The following is a 21028-nucleotide window of genomic DNA, read 5'->3' as shown; positions in this document are numbered from 1 at the left end:
ATATAAAGGCATCCTAATCAGGCAACAATTCCACAAGGATTAGAATTCATGGTATTGTAGCTCAAATTTTCATTAGTACTTTGAAATGTACAAGCACCAAATACTTTTCATGCTGTTCATTGATTAAACTTGCTGAATGTAGGCAGTAGTATATTTATTTTAAGAGTTGAGGAAACTGACACTCAAACCCTACAAGGTGCATGCTTCAAGTACAAACTGTTACAGACTAAATAAACGTGTGTTTGGCCTGATTTGCAGTCACTTCCTTCAATATATCCTCCCCCCAAATGAAAAGAGTTTTAAGTGCAGGTTTCTACTCCAGCGAAGCAGGACTACTATCCCACAGGATTACATCAGGTTGGGAAGCAATCGCTCACCAGATAATGGTTGTGTTGGAGAACCTCTGGCCGAGTTGATGTCACTGTGAGAGCCGTATTTATCCATCAGGTCATGAAATTCCTTCCTGTGGCAATAAAACGATACTCTGCAGGTTTAAATGCACCCTTTGAAACCTCCTACTGTTTCTACTGGACAGTTTCCCTTCCTCAGAGAAGGCAGCTCAACCTCAACTGAAAGAAGAAAGCCCTATCCAATATTCAGAAGAGGCAAGGAAAAGTTGGTGCAATAGAGAAGGCTAAGGGTGGAATAGCAACAGACTGTGAATGAAATGGACTAATAGTAGAAAAGCTTGATTATTACCCCCCATTTCAAAACTTTTAGTTCAAGTCAACAACAGAGAATAGGACTGTGATATAGTGAGGTCCAAACCAAGTTATTACCATCAGAAGCAATCACATAATACACCTATAGCATATGAATATGTTTAAAGAATGCTTTTAGTTTAACTACACTAAACAAGAACCCAGCAGAGGCTGGTAAACAAAGATGTGGCACCTCAAAAAAAGAGAAAATAGAAAATATATATTCATTAGTTATTCAAGAATAAGTAAAACATGCAAATTTTTAACTTCTCCTTAGCTTTCTCAGGAATACAGGGTCTGAGGTAGATCTCATTACATATTAAATAATGTGCACGCCTGGGCTTTGCTTATCTTTTTCATTATGAAACCTGTTTTTACATCCCCAACTGATGAAATAAAGGGAAATTCTTGGTTAGAGGCACTGTGGAAAAAACAGTGATAAAGAACAAAAGGAGAAGTTCTTTGCCGAAACCAATCATACTGTAACAAATGGGCAAGACAGTGGCAAAGATGTGCATCCCATACGACATGTATTGAAGAGAAAACAAACCCTCTTGGTTAATCTGGGCACAGCTTAATTTAGAGAAGTTTATAATCTGAGCTATGGTTACCTCAGTGATAACAGATTAGAAAAAAAGAGATAATAAAGAATGATGGGAGCCAGAAACATCAGCAAATTAATACCATAGAATTAGAGAGAACATAAATTAACTGATTGCTGGGAACATAATTCCCAAGTAATTCCAGTGACTGCAGAGGGTTGCTCGTATCTGCTGGATGCATTAAAGACAAGATTTATTAACTAACGCCAGAGGCAGGGAATAGCCATAAACACAGCTGAGTGTAAATCAAACCAGCTTTTAGCACAGGATTTACAGTCACAGGGAATTAATCCACAGGTGCCTGAGTGAGGACTGAGCGCAGTGACATCTTCTGCACACACACACCAGAACAGGAAAAGGACTGAGAGATTTGAATTATTCAAGGACTTTGGAGGAACTAGGTCAGTATGCTTGAGATAAAAGCAGATTAAGAGTGGACCTCACATATATCTAGGCAGTCTGAAAAAAAAAAAAGGAGAGGTCAGAGGTTACAGAGGGATTTAAATGTCTGGCACATACAAAATATACAAGCACAGGAAGAGGAAGCTTAGATTGGGCAAAAGGCTAAAGGAATTTAGAGAAAATTCCTTTATGGACAGATTAGTCTGTAAAGGGAACATCCCAGGAAAGGCAAATAACAGCAGGTACTGTTGCAATGATTATCAAATGTGGTTACATAACAGCCATCTCCTCCAGAGATCTGAGGCGATAGAGACCTGGATCCTGCCATTTCCGACGATTTGCTGCCAATATTGCTTTATGTGCTTAACTTTGAAGGGCAAGATTAGAGCAATATTTAACATAAATGTCCTTACAATGGATGTATTTTAGACTACCTACTGCACTGAGCAGTTTAACCTACTTACCCGAGCTAATTCAAAGGCTCACGAAAGACTAAAAAGTAAACTTCCGGGGTGAAACAATCCCTAAATGTCTTTTTTCAGGAGGCAAGACCAGCTTAAACCACGCAGTCTTGTGGCACTGCAGGTCTAACGGGTTCCCCGATTCTTTGTGAGAAGTATAAAATAAAATTATCACAGTAAATGATTTGTAATGGCATTAGCTGGTAACATAACATTTCAATCCTCTTCATTAAGCTGAAATTGGCCTAAGCTTGCTACTTTAATTGATGCAAACAGTCTCAGAATTGGTATCAAATCCTAACACGGAAAAATGTGACATGTGGTGCAATTTTGCGATTAAACTAATCTGACAGAAAAACACATGCAAGCCCACCCCCCCAACCTTAGACGTAGCTCTGGCTTTTCATTAGCTCTGAGGTTAAAGCAATGTTTTATCTTTTCTTACTTTGCTTCTTCATCTCTAGCAACCAGCAGAGACATGTGGTTAGACGCTGATGCTGTTCGCAAGATGTCAACAGCCCTAGAAGGGGGGGGAAAGCCAAATAAATAAACCAAGGTGCTGGCAAGAAGTACATGGTGAGTAGTGCTAAAAGAGCAGGAGAATGGACAAACTGTTAGTGTAGTTATCATTTTCACTGCCAGAAACAGAGAGAAATGCTTGCCAGCAGCATAACCCAAATGAAGCATCGGAGAACTGTGGTGAATCTATGCCAAGAATAAACTGGGATTGCCCTCTTCCCCTTCCCTTTTGTTCTCATCTCTCCTTGGTCCACCTTACTGCCTTCCTGGAATTCCTTCTGGATTAACAGCCTGCACCAGAGGAGAACATCTGCCCAGGTACTGCTCTCAACAACAGTTACTGTAATTTATCTTTGAATTTTTTACCTATGTCTTCAGCTAAGCTGTGCTGATCCCTGGTGATCCAGCTACAGAAACCATCCAACAAGTTCTACAGGTTTTCCTGGACAGTTTCTCCTTCATCACTAAAAATGATACTTCCTGGCTGCATCATTCACATTCACCAGTACTGAACCTACGGATAGTTATACAAATATTTTAACAACTTAATGTATTTTAATGCTATTTTCACATACATTCTGTAATCTATGTCATTAAGAAACTATCTTATTCTGTCATTATAAAAGCTTATAAAACAATTCCAAGGTAGTTTTGCTGAATTAGATTTACAGGATAAATTAGTTGCTAGTTGAACCCCAAGGAACTCAAGTGTGCTCTATGAAATCAGTGGTCAGTAATGGCCAAAAAAATCCGCATATAATATTCCAAGACCGATGAACATTTAGTAATCGGAACAAACATACCTTTCATTGGTTACTCCAATTAAGTTTTCTCCATTGACATCCAAAATCAGGTCGCCAGTGAGCAAACGGCCTTGTAAAGAAATCAACAGTAATGCATGAATCAATAGGAAAATGGTAAACATATGTAATCACAGTAATAAAACAGGGACTTTCAATTTTATGTGACCTAATGCAATAAACATCACATTTACTGTACAATGTACAGCCTTATTACTTATAGCAGATCAGGTTCTGATCCTAATTAATCTAGGTTACTGTGATAAGACTAGTAACTATCAATCAGTTGTACAAATCACAGCACAGTCACTGAAAATGAATGTTATTTAGCTCTTTGTATTATTTACACTTGTGGGACTAGAATTTATATTTCAGTGCTTAACATAGATGTAAGTAAGCACATATGAATGCATTAACATTTTATACATCCATAAAGATATCCACAAGATGTTTTTAGAACCAATTTTATTTGTAACCCTCTGTAAATCTCAAGTTTAGGAGCAACCCCTTTTGAAGTAGATATAGATTATTTTCAATGATCATTGTGCACAAGGCCAGCTGGAATCTCAAACCCGCCATATACAGACCTACGACAGAAGTGCAGTCTGTACTAACAACTTTGTTACTGCAAACTCTGCCTAGTATGATTTCTTCTGAACATCTTAACCCCCATTAAAAAATAAATAACCAGAACTTACTAAAAATCACTAGCTTTATAAAGGAAACACTACTCTTATCCTTTAGGAATTAAAAGGCCAGAATCTCAATGCTCATTTAGCAGTGCTGAGATTGCCAACTGCTTTCACACCAGCCAACTTGAGATCTGCACACATTTTCAAGAACTGACAGTATTAAAATCTTTTCCCATGAAGGGTCCAAATTTTGTTTCTCCATTTTAAAGTACGCCAAAGCATCATGAACTCTGACTAAATCACACTTTAAGTACCCTTATCCACGAAGTAAACCAAAGATGACTTGACAGCTTTTATATGCATTATAATATATATAATAAAACCTTTAAAATTACTTACTATCTACAGCAGCAACTCCTCCAGGTAGAATTCTCTTTATGAAAATCCCATAATCTTCTGCTGTTTGTGCCCGATAACCTCCAATAATTTTAACTCCTGCAGAAGAAACAAATGAAACAAGAAAGAAACTGGTTATTCCACCTACTGTCCTGAATGGATTTACAGTCAAATCCTTAAAAGCTAGATAAATGAAATTCCTACTAACGACAGTGTGAAGTGGAAAACCTCACCAGGTGCTTTTATATTTGGTTTACTCTGAATCAAGAGAATGTGGAATGGGATTACCTAATCCATTTTGACAGTCAGAAAAAGAAATGCGGTGCACAGCTCGATTGATTCCATGAGGGCCCATAATAGTCCTAAGGAATAAAATAAAATCCATTAAATCCCTCTGCAGCACCCCTTCTTTCCCCAGTGAAAAATCAGTCTCCTCACAGCTAATATTAGATGGCAAGGTAAAATGAAGTATATTCCTCTTCCCTCAAAGCATTTCAGGCTGAATTATGAATTCCACTTTCTTTATAATAAAAGGATTATAATTAAATAGAAACAAAATCCCACAATCTGGATCATCTTAGCCTTTGGGCAAAACCCCTGTATCATAACATCTTAGATCAGGTAATGAATACTAAACCAAAACCACAGTGAGGACAGTGTATACAAAAATGTTTTCTAAGAGATCTAACATAGAATTTTGAGGTGAAATGGTCTAAAGGCAGACAAGTATTCTGGAGGCAGTTGACAATGCTGAAGAATTAGGGAAGGATTAAGAGTTTTGAAGCCTACACTTACAGCTCCATCAGACACACCATCAGCATCAGCTCCGAGAATGCAAAGAGTCAAGAATTCCTATAAATCCAGGTTACCCATTTCCAGTTTTTATTTCAATTTAGATGAATTATCATTAAAAATCCAAGTGTATTTTTTTATCCAGCTCCTTTGTCCTCTCACTTTGGAGAAGTCTCACCAGGTCCCTTCCAGAAAAAAGCAGAAGCACCACTTAGGTTTTTCTGCTTTGACCTACATATTGCTCTATATTAGGTAGTGAGTTGCATTTTCTAGAGCATAATGTTGAAGTGAAATGGAACAACTAGAAATCATTAGCAGAAGGAAAAGAAGATCAAAGTGGAGGACATAGTGACCCAAATCCTCCCATGCTACCAAATCCAGCACACAGCCTGAACTCCATGCCTGAAAGTGGGGATTTCTGTACATGGCATTAAACGGTACCATGCCAGAGGGAAGAGAGAATTCCAGAAGGTCCAGATGTCCCTAAATTCTAGCACCAGGCAGGAGATCCAGCTTCTGAACAACATACATAATTCTTTCTGGCTTTGTGCAAGAAAACGGGATGAGATTTTTACCAAGGGATAAGCACTTGCTCTGAAAAGCAAGAATTTGTTCCACAACCTCAAATTCCCAAGTATTTGCAAAACTAGCCCTTCCTTTAGAAACGCCGGCCGTAAGAACGGACCTAGTAATTCATCCTTAGAAACACAGAAACAGGAAGCCTCTGCTTCAAACACCCACCTTCACTGCAGTATCTCTTGAAGTGTCTGTTTCACAGGCTAAAAAGAACTGATGAAACCCCGTTAGGGTATTTGGGCACTGACAAGACTGCACATGACCTTGTCCCTATGCGACAGCCGTAAAGTACACTTTCTAAGGCTAAAAGTGAATCAAACCGCTTTTACTTAATCACAGTCTGAAAGGAATAAATCCTTAAATCTGCTATTTCTCTAACAGAACTTTGTTGATACGATTACTCCTACAACAGCAGAGTATTCTGAATTACTACCTAGTATTGTCACTTCAATTATCCCATGAATTTAAACGGTTTCGAAGCTAAAAGGCAACATGCTAGTCATGCCCTTTACAGGTCTGTCCTGATTTCCTTTGAAAACTTAAACAAGGTACAATGATCTTTATTATTTATTATTTATTACTGACAATTATTCTGTTTGTCTTGCCTTTTGCTACTCCTATTCTGTTCCTGGCTCTGCCATCCTCTCAGCACTTCTCACATAGTGGCTTTTAGTACCACAAAAAAGCAAGAACAAATGCTATTTCCACTTCACACAGAAGTTCACTTCAGTAAAGCCTGAAAAGATCAAATCTCAGACTTTAAAGTTCAGAGTTCACCAGGAATCACAGAACCTACCTATATGCAACCACGCACCATGACTGTATAAATACGATCTAATCTAGGCACAGAACACTTAAGAAAGGATCCACATTTCTAGAAGTAACAGGCAATACTTGCAAAAGACACATCACAACCACTGACAAAGAGGATACAGAGCACATACAAACTACTAATTCACAATGGAGAGGAATAAGATACCTCTGAAACAGTGAAATTGTCATGATTTTGCCACTTAGAATTAAAAAGAACTGACACTTTGACCAGACCCCTTTACAAAACATTCAGTTTGTATTTATGCTCTAAAGATTAAATCCCTTCAGTACACGTGGTTTAAAGTAACTTTATCACATAAAAGACAAGGATCTTCAAGTGCCCCAAATTTGTTTAGCATATTGCCTCTTGCTGACTTCTGGTGTTAGTTTTTAATCCCATATAATGTAAGAGATGGGTCTTCAAATGAAACAATCAGATGTCACGGTTCATGCCTTGAGAACTCGTGCAAAACCACTTGTAAGCAAGGGTTTAGCACACAGAAAATGAGAGACGACACATCAAATAAGCAAGCAAGACTCCACAATATTTAACCGTGTAACACTAAAATATACTAAACTCAATGCTCTTACAGAAGTTCTGCAATGCTGATAGACCGGGCTAGTATCGTTTTGTGTAGATGGTCTATTAAAGGCAATTAAAATGAAACCTTTTATACCGTTTTCTATTAGTTTTTAGCAGCATACACAAGGAAGTTCACAGCTTTATGTTTCGTATCTTCTAGAGTCTTAGCAGAATATACAGCTGTGCACATTCCTCTGATCTGTATTTCAACTTACTAGTCATTTTTGTGTACAGACAAAATGCTTACCTAGGTTTATCAATGGACAAATAACACCCTTCCCTCACAAAATAAGTATTATTTGACACAAAAATCTAAATTATAAACTCCATCTGCTAATGAAAAGAAGCTGAGAAAATCTACAGCTTTTAAATTATCTTTACTGTACTTTCCCCAATTACAGACTAGAAAATGCTATCAGAACCTAATGGTTAAGCATACCAGTATAAGAGAGAAAGACCATCAAAACGCTCTGGTTCATCTTCATCTCCTGGTGAGAGCAAAGACATTCTTCAGCACGGCAGCAAAGGCAGTGACAAAGCAACCAAAATACAGCCGAGGTTTCCAATTCAGCCGGATACAGGGTACGTGCAGGACAATTTCTGTTACTAAAGAAAACCCCAAACAGACAGAGCTCGAGACGAGTGTCTCTGCCTACTTAATCTGCTCTGAAACCCTCTGCGTCACATGGACTAATGCACCTATCAAGGTAATGTTTACTTTTTCTCTCTTTCAAATGGAAATGTATAGCAATTTTAAACCCTGATAAACGCAAAGGAGAGAAAATTGACTTGCACTTGGTACAGCTGTGATTATAGAGTCTCTATCCAGCAGCTGAAAGCAAATGCAGTAATTAAAGCAAACTTATTTTCTCATGTGCTTCCAATAGTTCATTTAGACACTCCCTCCAAACAAGGTCAAAAGCAGTAACTCATGACCTTTCTAAAGCAATCTTCCTAGCAGACTGGATTATGTACATCCACACACAAAAGGGAAAGCCAGCAAAGCAGACAGACTGGAAGCATTAATGAAACAAATGCCATCATGCTATTACTTTACATTCTCAATCACAGCATTGACTTGTGTCATGCTTTAATTTGGTTTTTAGTAGTTCAATATACAACAGTCAAAAGATAGCACATAACTTTTATATTTTCTCTAGAAATGGAAGCTGATACTGGTTTTGGTGGGTTTTCTTTTTGTGAAATCGAATAAAAATGGTGAATTTATATCATTACACTGAGCATAATCCAGGTGAAAAAAACATATACCACTGTTCCCAGAGTAAGACTCTCTTCTGATCTGAGGCTGGGTCTGTCAGAGATGTATCTTCAGGAGATCTGAGCACTCAACATCAGCTCTGTTAACTGCTATTTCCTTCCATGCTTGCACCAGAACATGCACTCCCATTACTCCTCCTCTTTCAAAGATCGCACAGAGACTGCAGTTTAAAAAGAAAACAAAATGCTCTATCTGCACTGAGTTTCAGGAGAAAGGGAGTAACCCTGTGATGAGACAGCATCTGTCAACGTCTGGAGCTGCACAGCAGGACAGCTCAGCTATGCCAGGAATGCACACGCTGAGCTCAGGCACCTTCTTCTGTTTTAAAGTTGTAGTGACTGGGGTTTCATTCTGAGGAAGGATCTGTTCGCTTGTAGGTGATGTGCTGTGTAGTGTTCAAATATACAGAGGCCAGTCCACTCTGCATGCCCAAGGTAAAGAAGGGTGAAGTGACCCACCACAGATGAAAGAGCAAAGCAGTGGTGGAAGTGGGGAATATGAAGCAACCTCCCCAGTTCCCAGAGCATATAGAACTCCACTGGCACCATTTGGACTGCTCACATGCATTCAGTGAAGAAAACTTGACTCTTCATAGTCTCTTCTCCATCAGTTTAACCCTGCTGGCATCACAGTCTGATATGAAAGAAAAGGTACTGATATTCCAAGGATCATAATCAATTAGATGTGCTGCAGGCCAGGTTACAGAACATAAAATGCCAACAGCCTTTTTCCAACAAAACTGTCTTGGCAGCAGAGGAATTCAATCAGTGGTATCAGTATGAGGAACATTTGTCAAAACAAATCGCTCAGACCAATACAACTTGTTCCCAGAGATGCGCTTTCTGCAACAGAAACACACCCACCACCCACCTCCCGTTAAAAGTACAGCTCCAGGCTACGCTTTTCCATTATTAAGCAGCAAAAACTTAGTTTTATTAGACCAGACATGACACACTTCCAAACAATTTAAGCACATATAAACTAGGATTAAGCTTATTGCTCCCAGCCCTTTTTATTAGAGTTATTATCAGTAATACATCACTTGTTCAAACAACTGCTCCTCCATCCCTCCTTCAATGTAAACGATACAGCCTGAACTCACCCCCAAAGCTTCAATCCCTCCTTACCTGAAAATTCTGCTGCTGTGCTGCTTTTAGTGTTTCCAAAGGTCTCATATAGAAAAATGGTATCATTGCCTCTCTTGCAAGTTCCCTGCCTTTCAAGAACATACTCGGGGGAACAGAAACTACTTCTTCCTTCCAGAAAGATCTAGGAATACCGTAACAACTTCAAACTCCATAAAACCTAGTATCAGTAAGACTAAATTTTCAAGAGACATCATGTGTTACTTTATGCAGCAAACAAACCGGGATCTGTTCTCAAACAGCCAGTAAACTATTCTATTCTGGCAACACTATTATGACTCGCCTTTCCCAAAGGAAGTTTTGTAATGCTTTAGCAACTGAGACAGATTACAGGAGAATTTAGCACATGACGGAACGATGTGCAGAATCTTCAGAGCCACGATTCACAAGATCTTTGTGTTATAAACGAAACAAAGGCCTGTTACAAAAATCCTGTACAAGTCAATCACACCTTTCAGGTTCATTAACCCTAAACGGGTTATGGTACTAAGGACGACAGCCAAGAGAACGCTGTATCATACGGTGTGAGCAAACCCTGCTGATCTATCCAAACCCACCAATTATGCAAAATACATTTTGCTGATTAAGTCATAAAGATTAAAAGAAAACACATGTCATTACATGGCAATTGTTAAACATGAAAAAAGGCTTGAGCAACATTGCAATTGGAGGGAAGCATGAATGGTTTGGGGCTAACCCCTTGTGCAGAGAAGAAAGGTATTATTTAAAGTTTAGGTAAACCTCAATTAACATATAACCATGTGCATTCTTGAAGCATTGTGCATTGATACTGTCTCCCAGAAAATAAATAGGTATAGAAAATTATAGTCTTCCACCACCATGCAGCTGAAGTGCAGTTATATGCATCTCTTACACTGGAATTCAGTGATCTAGTACCTACTCATACAATGCACCTTCCACAAGTGTGGCAAGTCACAGCTGTTTTGTAGATGCAGTCCCTGCATTTCCAGCAAACAGAGTGTTTGCATCCCTTTTTTGCTATTTTGTGGATTTATTAAAAAAAAAAAAACCAACTTATTTATGAAGTGGCGTAATTCAAAATCTACGTCGAACTGTTTGACAAAGCTTTTGAATACCATTTGCTGGATTCTATTGCACAAGCACAGCAAACATGATAGTCCAGCACGAACTGTCTGTGCCTGTCTTTAGTTAAGGTTTTGATGACAGTGTTGGCATGGTTAGTTAGATGTTTGGGAGTTAGGATTTTCAATCACACTGAATCCATGTCTGCCATTTCGAATCCGATCCGACTTTTAAGTGGATAATATTACAGTTTAGAGAATGAATATAATTACCATTTAATATCCCATGGCGCTGATAAAAACCAAGGTGGTTCCAAAGCACTACATACAAAATATTAAAGCATGCAGAGTATTCTCAAAAAGTAATGTATTTTCATACATAAGCTCTATGCAGTGTCTTACATTACTGTAGGTGCCCTAGATGTACAAGGGAGTCATTTGCTATATACTTTACGAACACGTTTTCATAGCTGGAGAAGCATTAAGGAATTTCTATGTGGGGTTCTATCTCTGCAAGAACCAGTCTAAACCAAGTGCTGATTAACTTAATGAAAAGCTTCAGAGCTATTTCCTCACTTTATGTGTAAATTCACTGGTGTTGGTATTAGCTTTTCCAAGAGGTTGCTTCAGACTGTTTCAATACCAAAGCTTTTTTATCAAAACAAGATGCTACTAATGAAACTGCAGATTACAACCCAGCAATGGTACCCCTGTGTGTGTATGTATGGGGATAAAAGTACTTACTTTTCGTCTGTATTTGTTAGGGGGTCTGTACTGGACATCTTCTTAGCGCGCTACTTTTGCTGAAGATCAGAATGAAGGATTCTGACACAGGTAGCTCTGGCTCCTAAGCAGGATAATAGCTGCTGTAAGAAAGGAGAAACCACTTCTTGAAACTTACACGGCAATGTTTAGCATCAGACACTGACAACTATTCTTGTTTGTTACTGACCAGCCGAAAGCAAGTGGGAAAAGAGAACTTTCATCACAAAGCACATACACTTCATCACTGAAGAAAGGAAGCAGTTAACTCAGGCTGCACTATATATTGTACCAAAACTTCTGACATCTTAACTTCCTCTTCGTCTATGAGACAGGAATTAGGGTGAACCTGAACCCCACGTGATTAAAATCTAAGAAATGAAATAGGTGAGATTACAACTCCAGGATAAATCAGTGTAACTGCTAAAGACAAACACAATCTATTTCCAGGGATGGTTACTTGGGGAGGGAATCTTGTTTTGAACATGACTGGGTGTTTTTTGTGTCTTGTTTTCTCACCTTTTTTAACTTAATATCTAGTGTTTAGGCCTATGGGATTCTCACGTGAAATATGTCAGACGCAGGCTTCATGAACCCTCACACGGCTGCCAACCAGAAAAGATCATTACTCCTAAGACATGATACAAGCAGGACAAGGAACTCTCTGAACAGTGCACAGGGAGAAGACAGCCACAGGTGCTACTGGCACCAGTGATATGCTACAACGTGGGCTGAAATACAACAGCCTCCCTGGGTGCACAGCACCAGCCAACATAAAACCCCACTGAACAATTCCTGCTGTATTTCTGCATGAAAAAAACACTGGTAAGTTCACTTTGGAATAGCAGAAGTTTTCCTGCAGTAAATGTTTCACATCTCTTGCTAAAGGATCAGAAAAAAAAACAACACCGTTTAAGTACAGAGAACACCACAATATCGCTTCATTCTGGGCTTTGTGAGCCTCTTATTCAACACATCTAAACGGTAAAAGAAGTGCTATCAGGACGTACAAGGCACTGAATGATTCACGTTACTGGAACCGGCACAGGAGAAGAGCAGCAGCGCCCTGAAGCAGTAAACTCGAGCACTGCTACGGCAAAGTTTGCTGTAGTCCAGGGGCCACCTGTGCCGGTGGCTGCTGTTCGCAGCCGGTCTCAATCACCGCAGCGTGTCAACATCTGTGCCTAAACAAAACCAAACCCTCACACCCTACGGAGTGCACCTGAACGGGGAATACCGGTGTCAGCGTCCAGACAACAGCGGGAACGCGAAGGGATGGAGTCCTCTCCTCCCCGCGCTGGTACCCCGGAGCGGTGCCCGCTCACTCTGCACACACAACGCTCGGTGATGAGGGGCCCCAGCACGAAGGGGGCTTCACCGCCGCCCGCCGCAGTGACCGCCCTGCGCTACCCGGGCAGGACCCGCCGCCCCCGGCCGCGCTTCGCTACTGGCAGAGCTCCGGCGGCCCCGCAGCAAACCAAACCCGCCCGGTGCGGGGCCCGCCGGTCTGCGCGGCCGCAGCAGTTACCTCGATAGCAAAGCGCCGCCCGAGGGGGGGCACCGACCGGCGGCGGCGGCGGGGACTGCCCCGAGCCCTAAGCCCCGCGGGGGGGGGCGGCGCACGGCAGCACCGAGCCGGCCCCACGCCGCGTCGGGAGCGCGCACACCCCGTGCGCCTGATCTCGCGAGAGGAGCCGCCCGCGCGCCCCCGAGCATGCGGCTGTGCGGGTGGCGCTGGGCACGCTGCGGGGCGCTGCGGCTCCCCGGCGGCACGGGCCCGCGGTGGGCGCCGGTGCTGGGCCGGGTGCCCCCGCGGCTGGAGGGGAGGGCTCGGGGCGGGCCCTGGGTGTCGGTGCCGGGGGGGGCCCGCGGGCTGCGGAGCTCCAACCCCTTCACCCGCAAGCAGGAGGAGGAATGGCGGCGCCGGAACCGGTCGGCGCTGGCGTACATCGCCGCCGCCGCCGTGGGCATGGTGGGCATGTCGTACGCGGCCGTGCCGCTCTACCGCCTCTACTGCCAGGTACCCGGGGCACCGCTGCCCGTCCCTGCCCGTGCCCCGGAGGGGTGCGCGGGTCTCTCACTGCTGCTCTCTCTGCCAGGCCACGGGCATGGGCGGCACGACGGGCGCTGGGCACGGCTCGGAGCAGATCGAGAGCATGCAGCCGGTGAGGGACCGGGTCATCAGGGTCACCTTCAACGCGGACGTGCACTCCAGCATGCAGTGGAACTTCAAACCGCAGCAGAGCGAGATCTTCGTGAGTGCCCTCGCCCGCCCGCGGCTTGCCCTGAACCGCTCGCACCTGGGCTCTGAACACCCCGGGTACCACCTCCTTGGTGCCGCACAGGCACCGGTTTGTGGGTCTGGCCCTGGGTTGGGAAACCACACTGAGATGCTCCTGGAGCGCTGCTGCTTCAGCACCGTGTTGGTGCGGGTTGGGAAGGCAGGGTCCTGCTACTCGGGCAGGACTTGGTGCCTCTTGTAGTGTAACTGAAGCGTAGCTGCTCCCCTGCCATCCCATCAGGCTACCAAACCCCAATCGCTATCAAGTGTATCACTTTATATACGCAACACATACACACCAAAATTATATACACAAAAGTATATACGCCATCAAGCATGTATATTTGGTATATGTTTATACGCATAAAACGTGTGTGTGTATACATTTAAAATATATATGGTGTAGCCATATACCTAAACCTCTTGTTGCCTCTATCCTTGTAGGACTGGTTTGATTTTTGTAGTCTACCCTTACTGTTTAAAACTAGTTCTTAATGAAGACTCTCACAAGGAATTACGTTTCTCAATTGGTTTCCAAGTCCAGCTCAGAAAGAATAACCTCAAATATTAAATGTACATCCTGTATAAATCTACATATTAAGAAAGCTGCTAAACTGCTTGGAATAATGGAAGTCTTGCTGGCAAACAGGTTAAGATTAAAAATGCACATACGTAACATTGTTGATGCTGCATTTGATTTTGAACGGGTAGGAACTGAATAAGCAAAATGTTTGTAAACTGACACAGCAAAAGAGAAAATAATTCTAACTGAAGTCCACAGAACTCTGTTTGAGGACGCAGTGCTGTGGTATATTAACAAAAACAGTAGCACTGTGCAATTGCTTCATACAGGTGGTGCCAGGAGAAACAGCATTGGCCTTTTACAAAGCGAAAAACCCGACTGACAAACCCATAATTGGAATCTCTACGTACAATGTAATACCCTTTGAAGCAGGACAGTACTTCAACAAGATACAGGTAAGTGTGAACAACGCAAAGATCACGTTTTCCTCTATGTGACTGAGAATTTATGACTCTTTCTCATTTTAATCCTGGATCCATGTCTAGTTTTGAGCATTTTGAGATGATACCTTGATTTTTCCAAATGCCAGCACATGAGTTCAGTTTTAGTCATCCTACCTTAACAACAAACTGCAGCACACATCTGATTCGAGTGGCTCCTAAATAACAGGGTATTTAGTAGCCATGCACTGGGGGCAGGTGGCAAGGATGTGAGCCAGCCTGGCCCCTTTGCACCTGAGGACACTGTTAAAAGCTCATTTTGTTCCCCTGTAACACAGAAGGAATAGAATTGCTGTCTTGTTGCTCATAGGGTTGATCTTTCCCAGGATTATAGGGGTGTACAGGGAATAAGAGTGGAGTTTGAAAGACAGCAACTCTGTCACGTTGGCAGAGATTAGGTTTACCATAGCTAGTGTTGTCTAACTATGTTTTTTCTTTCCACCCCATTCAGTGCTTCTGTTTTGAAGAACAACGGCTAAATCCTCAAGAGGAAGTGGACATGCCTGTCTTTTTCTACATTGACCCAGAATTTGTAGAGGACCCTAAAATGGCTAAAGTTGATTTGATCACTCTCTCTTACACCTTTTTTGAAGCAAAGGAAGGACAGAAGTTACCACTTCCTGGGTATCAGTAACAGGCACTCTCTACCCAATTCAACTTCTGGTACCTGATTACCAGTTTAGAAACCATTCTTCCATGGAAGGACGAACTGTGGGAATACTGTGTGGTATGAAATTATATTATTAAACGACCATGGGCACATGCTGCTGTTATGAAAGGATATATTTTTATTAAACTAAACAAAAAACATCTGTAGTTGGAATATTATTTCTTAGGGATGAGTATTTCTTCATCAGACAATAGAAGGGAACACTACTGCTGAGAGGAATAATCAGTACTGTGAGGCAGATTTTTCAACCCAAGTGTAAAATGAGATCTTCATTTAAACACAGAGTAAGAAATCAGTTCATTAATCATCTAAAATTGCATTTCTGCCTCTGAAAAGTAACTTCCATGTAAGCTACTTGATAAAAAAGTAAAAAATGAAATCAGCTCATGAAGTCTCAAAGCTGAACAAAGTCAGACTGCATTGCTGCATAACCCTCCTATGGCACAGAAGGTTATGATGATTCAGAAGGTGATGCAGCCTCTTGAGTTAGTACTGCATCTGTAGTTCATTTGGTAAGAGCAGACTGTTATCATCTGAATGAGGAAGAGTAGATGTAAGCACGTCAAATCTATGGTATGGGTTCCATTTAGAAATGCCACCCTCAAATTTTGATGCTGCGTTCAACTCAGTACACTGGGCACGTCCACAACCTGTGTATGAAATGCTCTGAAGGGAAAGGCAGTACCTGAACAACTGCTCTAAAGTGCAGCCTAAATTAGTAGCCTAGGAGTCTCAAAACCCCAAAGGAAATCAACCTCATTCAAGTCCGGCAGTGTTATCAGTTCTGAGGTACTCATAGGGGCTGTATGTACCATCACAACATGCAAGTCTGTATTCAGGTAACTTGGTCATTATCTGTGGGGTAGGGATAATAACATAGCTTTGCAAGTGAGGAGGGAGTTGAGCAAGTTTAAAGTGACCTCAGACAGGAATGAACCTTGGCCCAGTACATCACTTGCTGGGCCAGTTCTTTCCACCCCTTTCAGCAGATGAGAGCTAATAAAGTAAGGCTAATGTTGGTTTGTTTGGACCCTAAGAAGGCAATGTGTGTATCAGAACTAAGTTGCAGTTACTTCAGTCTCAGGTTTGCATACAATAATTTTAAGTGTTTGAAGTGGATACTACCTTTAAAATGCATTACTTTAAAATGCACCTAATGTACTTATTAGGTGATTAAATAGATTCTGGATGATACTCATGTCACATCTGCATTCTATTAAAGTTTTAAAACTTTTCATTCTTTCATCTTTCTAAAGCATTTTATCCATCAGAACACGTGGAGCCCACACAAGGGACACAGATCTGTATGAATAAGCTTTATGATGCCAGTTATGCTTCAGTAAGAAAAAACAAGACAAATCTTTGAATCCAGGCTAGATAAAACAATTCTTACCTGGGCTGTCTTTAGTCCAATGCCTTTTTGGAAGCTGAACTGATTATGACAGTTCTCTCATATTGCTTTATTCTGGCCACGTGTTTCAGGAGAACAGGAGCACCCTCCCTGGCAAGTGCCAGTCCCCTAAAAATGTGGGTTTCCCCCCCCCACTGAGCACATTCCAGCCATAAAACGAGTTCCCTGACCTCAGTAATCAGCCAGTTCCCTGCCATCTATCTATGGCCATTTTACTTCTTTACATATGGAAAGTTCAGTTCACAATCATCCATTATGGATCACTGCACCGAAATAACTTACTCTGTTACGCTTCAGTGTCCCAGGGTTTTACCAATACAACTAAACTGTAGGGAAAAACCGATCCACCTCAAATCCCATTGCTCAGCAGTCTTCTCAGGCTGCTGTCCTGACCATTGCAAATAATACAAGAAAAATAGTAAGATACTTATTTTACTATTATTACTATTACTATTACTACTATTACTTACTACCATTACTATTACTATTACTATTACTACTATTACTTACTATTATTACTATTACTATTACTACTATTATTACTATTACTACTATTACTATAATTACTATTATGTAGTATTATCTACATTTGGTATTTCATGGGATGTGCATGCAAAAACTCAAGACATGATGGGGTTAACTTCTCAGTAAGCATTTCATTTTATTTGGCATTTTATGCTACAAAGTTGCAGAACCAACTGAGAATTTATCACTTAAATCAGTTAATATAGTGAACATGTAAAATACAGTATTTCACAACCCCCTAGCTTATCAGCTATGAACACCAAGTTCTCAGACTTTATATCAATTATAAACTCAGAGAACTATACCTGTTAAAGTGCACATTTTACATTCAGCATTAAAATAGATAAGGCACTTTAATTATCAAGGTAATTGTTATTAACAGGGTTACACAGTTAGATTAAACAGATAACCACTGCTCATCTGCATTGTAGATGACTATTTTTTCCTTCACCAGAATCACCTCTGCAGGGCAGGAACACTGAAAGAAATTACTCATCCCCCTCCAATATTTACTGAGTAAATAAGAGTAACAACAACAATGGAACAAGCAGGGGTTTTTCTGTTCCGCTTATCATGGATGACAGCACCTCAAGTCCCAGCTCAGGTTCTTATGAAGACAAAAATCCAACTATATTGTGGGCTTGTAGGAGGAAAAAACCTGTATTCAGAATATGAATGTAGGAGAGTTAACACTGCATGTCTTCAGACATCTATCAGCATCCTACATACCAAAGCCCCCTTAAACTTTTAGTGAGGTAAACATGGACAGCAATGAGGCCGAAACAGAAACTGGGTTCACAGATTCTGTACACCTAACATCCTTTTTGTTTGTGTCAAGTGTTACCTGATACACAGATGAATTTGGAAATCATATTTTAAAGGCCCTCAAAATGCTTGAAAAATAAATCACGAAAGTCACCTTGAAGAAGACACAGTTGAACACTGAGGACAAGTTATCAAGGTGTAGAACTAAGGAACACTTCAACTTCCACACAGCTCAATAAACAAGTATTGGAATACTATGTCTAAACACAAAACCTGTTCTGTTATTCACTTCTATGTTACAGGAAGAACTGCACAGGGCCAGCATCAGAGAATAACCTGCATTCAGCAAAAAACTTCACCTTCACCTTCAGCATTCGGTACTCTTTTTAGCTTCCGCCTTCAGCACAACATCAATTTCTTCATAAACAGCTCTGAAAGAAGAGGAACAGGGCAACTCCAACATCACATTTGTTTCACCTTGACAAAGTGCACCAACAAAACCATGAACTGCCAAGAACGTGTAGTGTTTGCCTAACGGAGCAGCACCAGCTGCAGGATGCCCAGGTTTCCATGGAAACAAGGAGCAAATCCTATGATGTGTCTGTGACAATACATTTTTTGATGAGACACCTTTGGACGTGGTCACTTCCACTGAAATAAATTTGGGAACAGGAAAACAAAATGCAAATGGCAAAAGCATACCGTGTGGTGTGCAATTAAAAAGAGAAACCTTTGATGAGATTTTTTCTACATCAGAATTCCTCAGAAATAAGTTTTGTGTCAATGGCTCAAATTTTTTACAAATTACTGGTACAAAAGGAGAGTTCTGCCATCAGTTTAGTTTTATATTAATTTTCTATCACTGGAGAGGATTTTATGAGACTGTGTTTGACTCCACCATTTTTACAGATGCTGTTTAATGAACATATAAGAGCTTATTCCTTAATTCGTCATGCCAGAAATACTGGAATAAAATGTACAAAACACAGCCACTCTCATTTACATTAGCAATCCAGCTGGCCACCCAACTCAGCCTAAGTAGCATGACGTGTTTTCTCACTTAGAAGAAAAAAGCTTTCCTGCCTTTGGCACCTAAGACAACTGTATTATTAGCTATTGTAAAAGTTACTTACTCAGTAGGAGCCAAGGGATCAAATTCCATTATCTCATAGTAATGAGATGATTGTGCCTTGTTCTTTGATGCAGCTGAAGAATAAAGAGAGGTAGATACAATACAGATTTAAATGTAAATGAAAAGCACGCTTGCTGCATGTTACTTTTGTGTATCTTCCTGAAAGTAGCAGATTATCTCTTATGAATCTAGTTGCTTATACACAGATACGTATAAGAGAAGCTATGAGTAATACGAGATTTCATCAATGCTTGTTGCACCCCGTCTTTAACAGCCATTATGCAGCCCTTAAGTTCTAACAAGAAAAACGTATCTCTGTAGAAGTTAAGTGGTCTGCAGTAAGTATTACCTGCTGCTGACAGTTCATTTGATGGTGTAGTTTGTCCTGGATTCAGAGGCACTGGGCTTAAGACAGTCGCCAACTAAGGACATCAAGCAAAAGACCACATAAAGAGACTCTTCTGTGAGAACTGGTTTGACCTAACTTCTGTACCTGCTGACTTATCATTAGACTCTATCACATAAATTCTAAGGCCAACAGTAATCAATCTTATTAACCTTGATTCTGCACACAAACATCAAAACATCTCTTAGTGTTAGCTACAGCACACTTGTATAATGTACTTCTGTGTAATTTGTTACACTACACAAAGACCACAGTATTCACAATACAGGCATCTGCTTTTACTTGTGGTTTAAAGTAGGGAATATGCGCATGAGCTTGGGGACTGCTTCTCATCTTTTCTATTTCGTGCTGTCTACCACAGGACAGCATGGAATTCCTAAAATTACTTCCAAGCCCCTTCATCATATTCTTTTTTTAATTCATATTCATTTTAGGTTTTGGGGTTTTTTTAATAACTTATTTGAGAGAGGAAATACACCAGTGTAACATAATGGCAGCAGAAGGAGTTCTCAGCTTGCTTCACAAAGCAACAGATTAAACTCAAATAATAGAGGAACTGCTTTCTGCAAACTCCCCTGTGATTATGCTGGACCCAAGAAAACATACTTCCATATTAGCATCTGTGGTACCAAGAGTGGAAAGCTGGCCTGGTCACAAATAGAGAAGAGACCTTTGTATCCCATTTGGACAGCAGTCAGGGTAAATCCTAACAGTTTTCATTCTGACAGCTTATGATTATTCTGAACATGAGCACTACTCACATTGCTGTATGTGTGTTCAGCTGGATCACTGACACTATTTTTTGATGCTTCAGCTGCAAATCTAGGAGAGAGTAATATAACACATTGGCAGTAACTGAGAAACTATTAAAACTGTACATTCTGATTGTTACGTTATGTTTTAGCTGGTCTGTCTTTACCTTATGTCACAACTGAGAGCAGAATGGGCAGGTGGGCTAGTGTCCCATTCACACTGAAGTTAAGGAACTACAAGGACACCTCTCATCTTGAACTATTCTTACTGACCTGTACAATTCATCTGTTTATCCCTTTCACCGCAGCACTGGCAACACAACAAAGCCCTAGGTATCTCAAGAATGTTTTGACTGTTGAGATAAATTCATGTCTATGACTAAATAATGCTGCAGGTGTATTTTTAAGCATGTTAAGCAATGTCTGGCATACAGGCAGTTTTCACTTGTTTTAATGAACTAATGTGTAAAAGTAGAAAATCTGTGTTCTCAGGGCTTTCTATAAACTCAGAAGATGAATTGTGGAGTACTGATACCTCTGAAGATCTGTTGTCTGTT

General features: G+C 40.9%; 3 protein-coding genes across 15 annotated transcripts in view; 1 reads left to right on the top strand and 2 right to left on the bottom strand.

Annotated features, from left to right (window-relative positions):
* The window catches only part of STXBP4 (syntaxin binding protein 4), a 71053-nt gene extending 57909 nt beyond the window's left edge, over positions 1-13144 (bottom strand). For 2 of the 9 annotated variants that reach the window (XM_065693943.1, XM_065693948.1), the window contains exons 1-7: positions 13035-13144; positions 11489-11610; positions 4802-4875; positions 4517-4612; positions 3489-3558; positions 2612-2686; positions 378-463 (exon numbers count right to left, since the gene is read on the bottom strand). In XM_065693943.1, coding sequence (XP_065550015.1) covers positions 378-463; positions 2612-2686; positions 3489-3558; positions 4517-4612; positions 4802-4875; positions 11489-11526 — 439 coding nt within the window. In that variant the 5' untranslated portion in view covers positions 11527-11610; positions 13035-13144. Of the gene's footprint in view, positions 1-377; positions 464-2611; positions 2687-3488; positions 3559-4516; positions 4613-4801; positions 4876-7716; positions 7785-8546; positions 8710-11488; positions 11611-12728; positions 13001-13034 lie in introns of those variants that run through there. The other 7 variants (XM_065693949.1, XM_065693945.1, XM_065693947.1 and 4 more) reach the window with 7 other exon arrangements.
* Positions 13145-13201: 57 nt separating this feature from the next.
* LOC136021576 (cytochrome c oxidase assembly protein COX11, mitochondrial) lies at positions 13202-15620 on the top strand. The gene is made up of 4 exons (XM_065693957.1): positions 13202-13526; positions 13606-13761; positions 14640-14765; positions 15262-15620. The coding sequence occupies exons 1-4, from the start codon at positions 13221-13223 to the stop codon at positions 15442-15444; spliced, it is 771 nt and encodes a 256-aa protein (XP_065550029.1). The 5' UTR covers positions 13202-13220; the 3' UTR covers positions 15445-15620.
* Positions 15621-17527: 1907 nt separating this feature from the next.
* TOM1L1 (target of myb1 like 1 membrane trafficking protein) overlaps positions 17528-21028 on the bottom strand; it is a 24577-nt gene continuing 21076 nt past the window's right edge. For 3 of the 5 annotated variants that reach the window (XM_065693952.1, XM_065693956.1, XM_065693955.1), the window contains 4 exons: positions 20481-20541; positions 19663-19735; positions 19315-19387; positions 17528-18612 (listed from right to left, as the gene is read on the bottom strand). In XM_065693952.1, the coding sequence (XP_065550024.1) occupies positions 18549-18612; positions 19315-19387; positions 19663-19735; positions 20481-20541 (271 nt within the window). In that variant the 3' untranslated portion in view covers positions 17528-18548. The remainder of the gene's footprint in view (positions 18613-19314; positions 19388-19662; positions 19736-20480; positions 20542-21028) is intronic. The other 2 variants (XM_065693954.1, XM_065693953.1) reach the window with 2 other exon arrangements.

The sequence above is a fragment of the Lathamus discolor genome, chromosome 13, assembly GCF_037157495.1.
Source record: "Lathamus discolor isolate bLatDis1 chromosome 13, bLatDis1.hap1, whole genome shotgun sequence".
NCBI lineage: Eukaryota > Metazoa > Chordata > Aves > Psittaciformes > Psittacidae > Lathamus > Lathamus discolor.
Note: the sequence above shows the minus strand (reverse complement) of the source record. Positions and strands in the feature narration are given on the sequence as shown.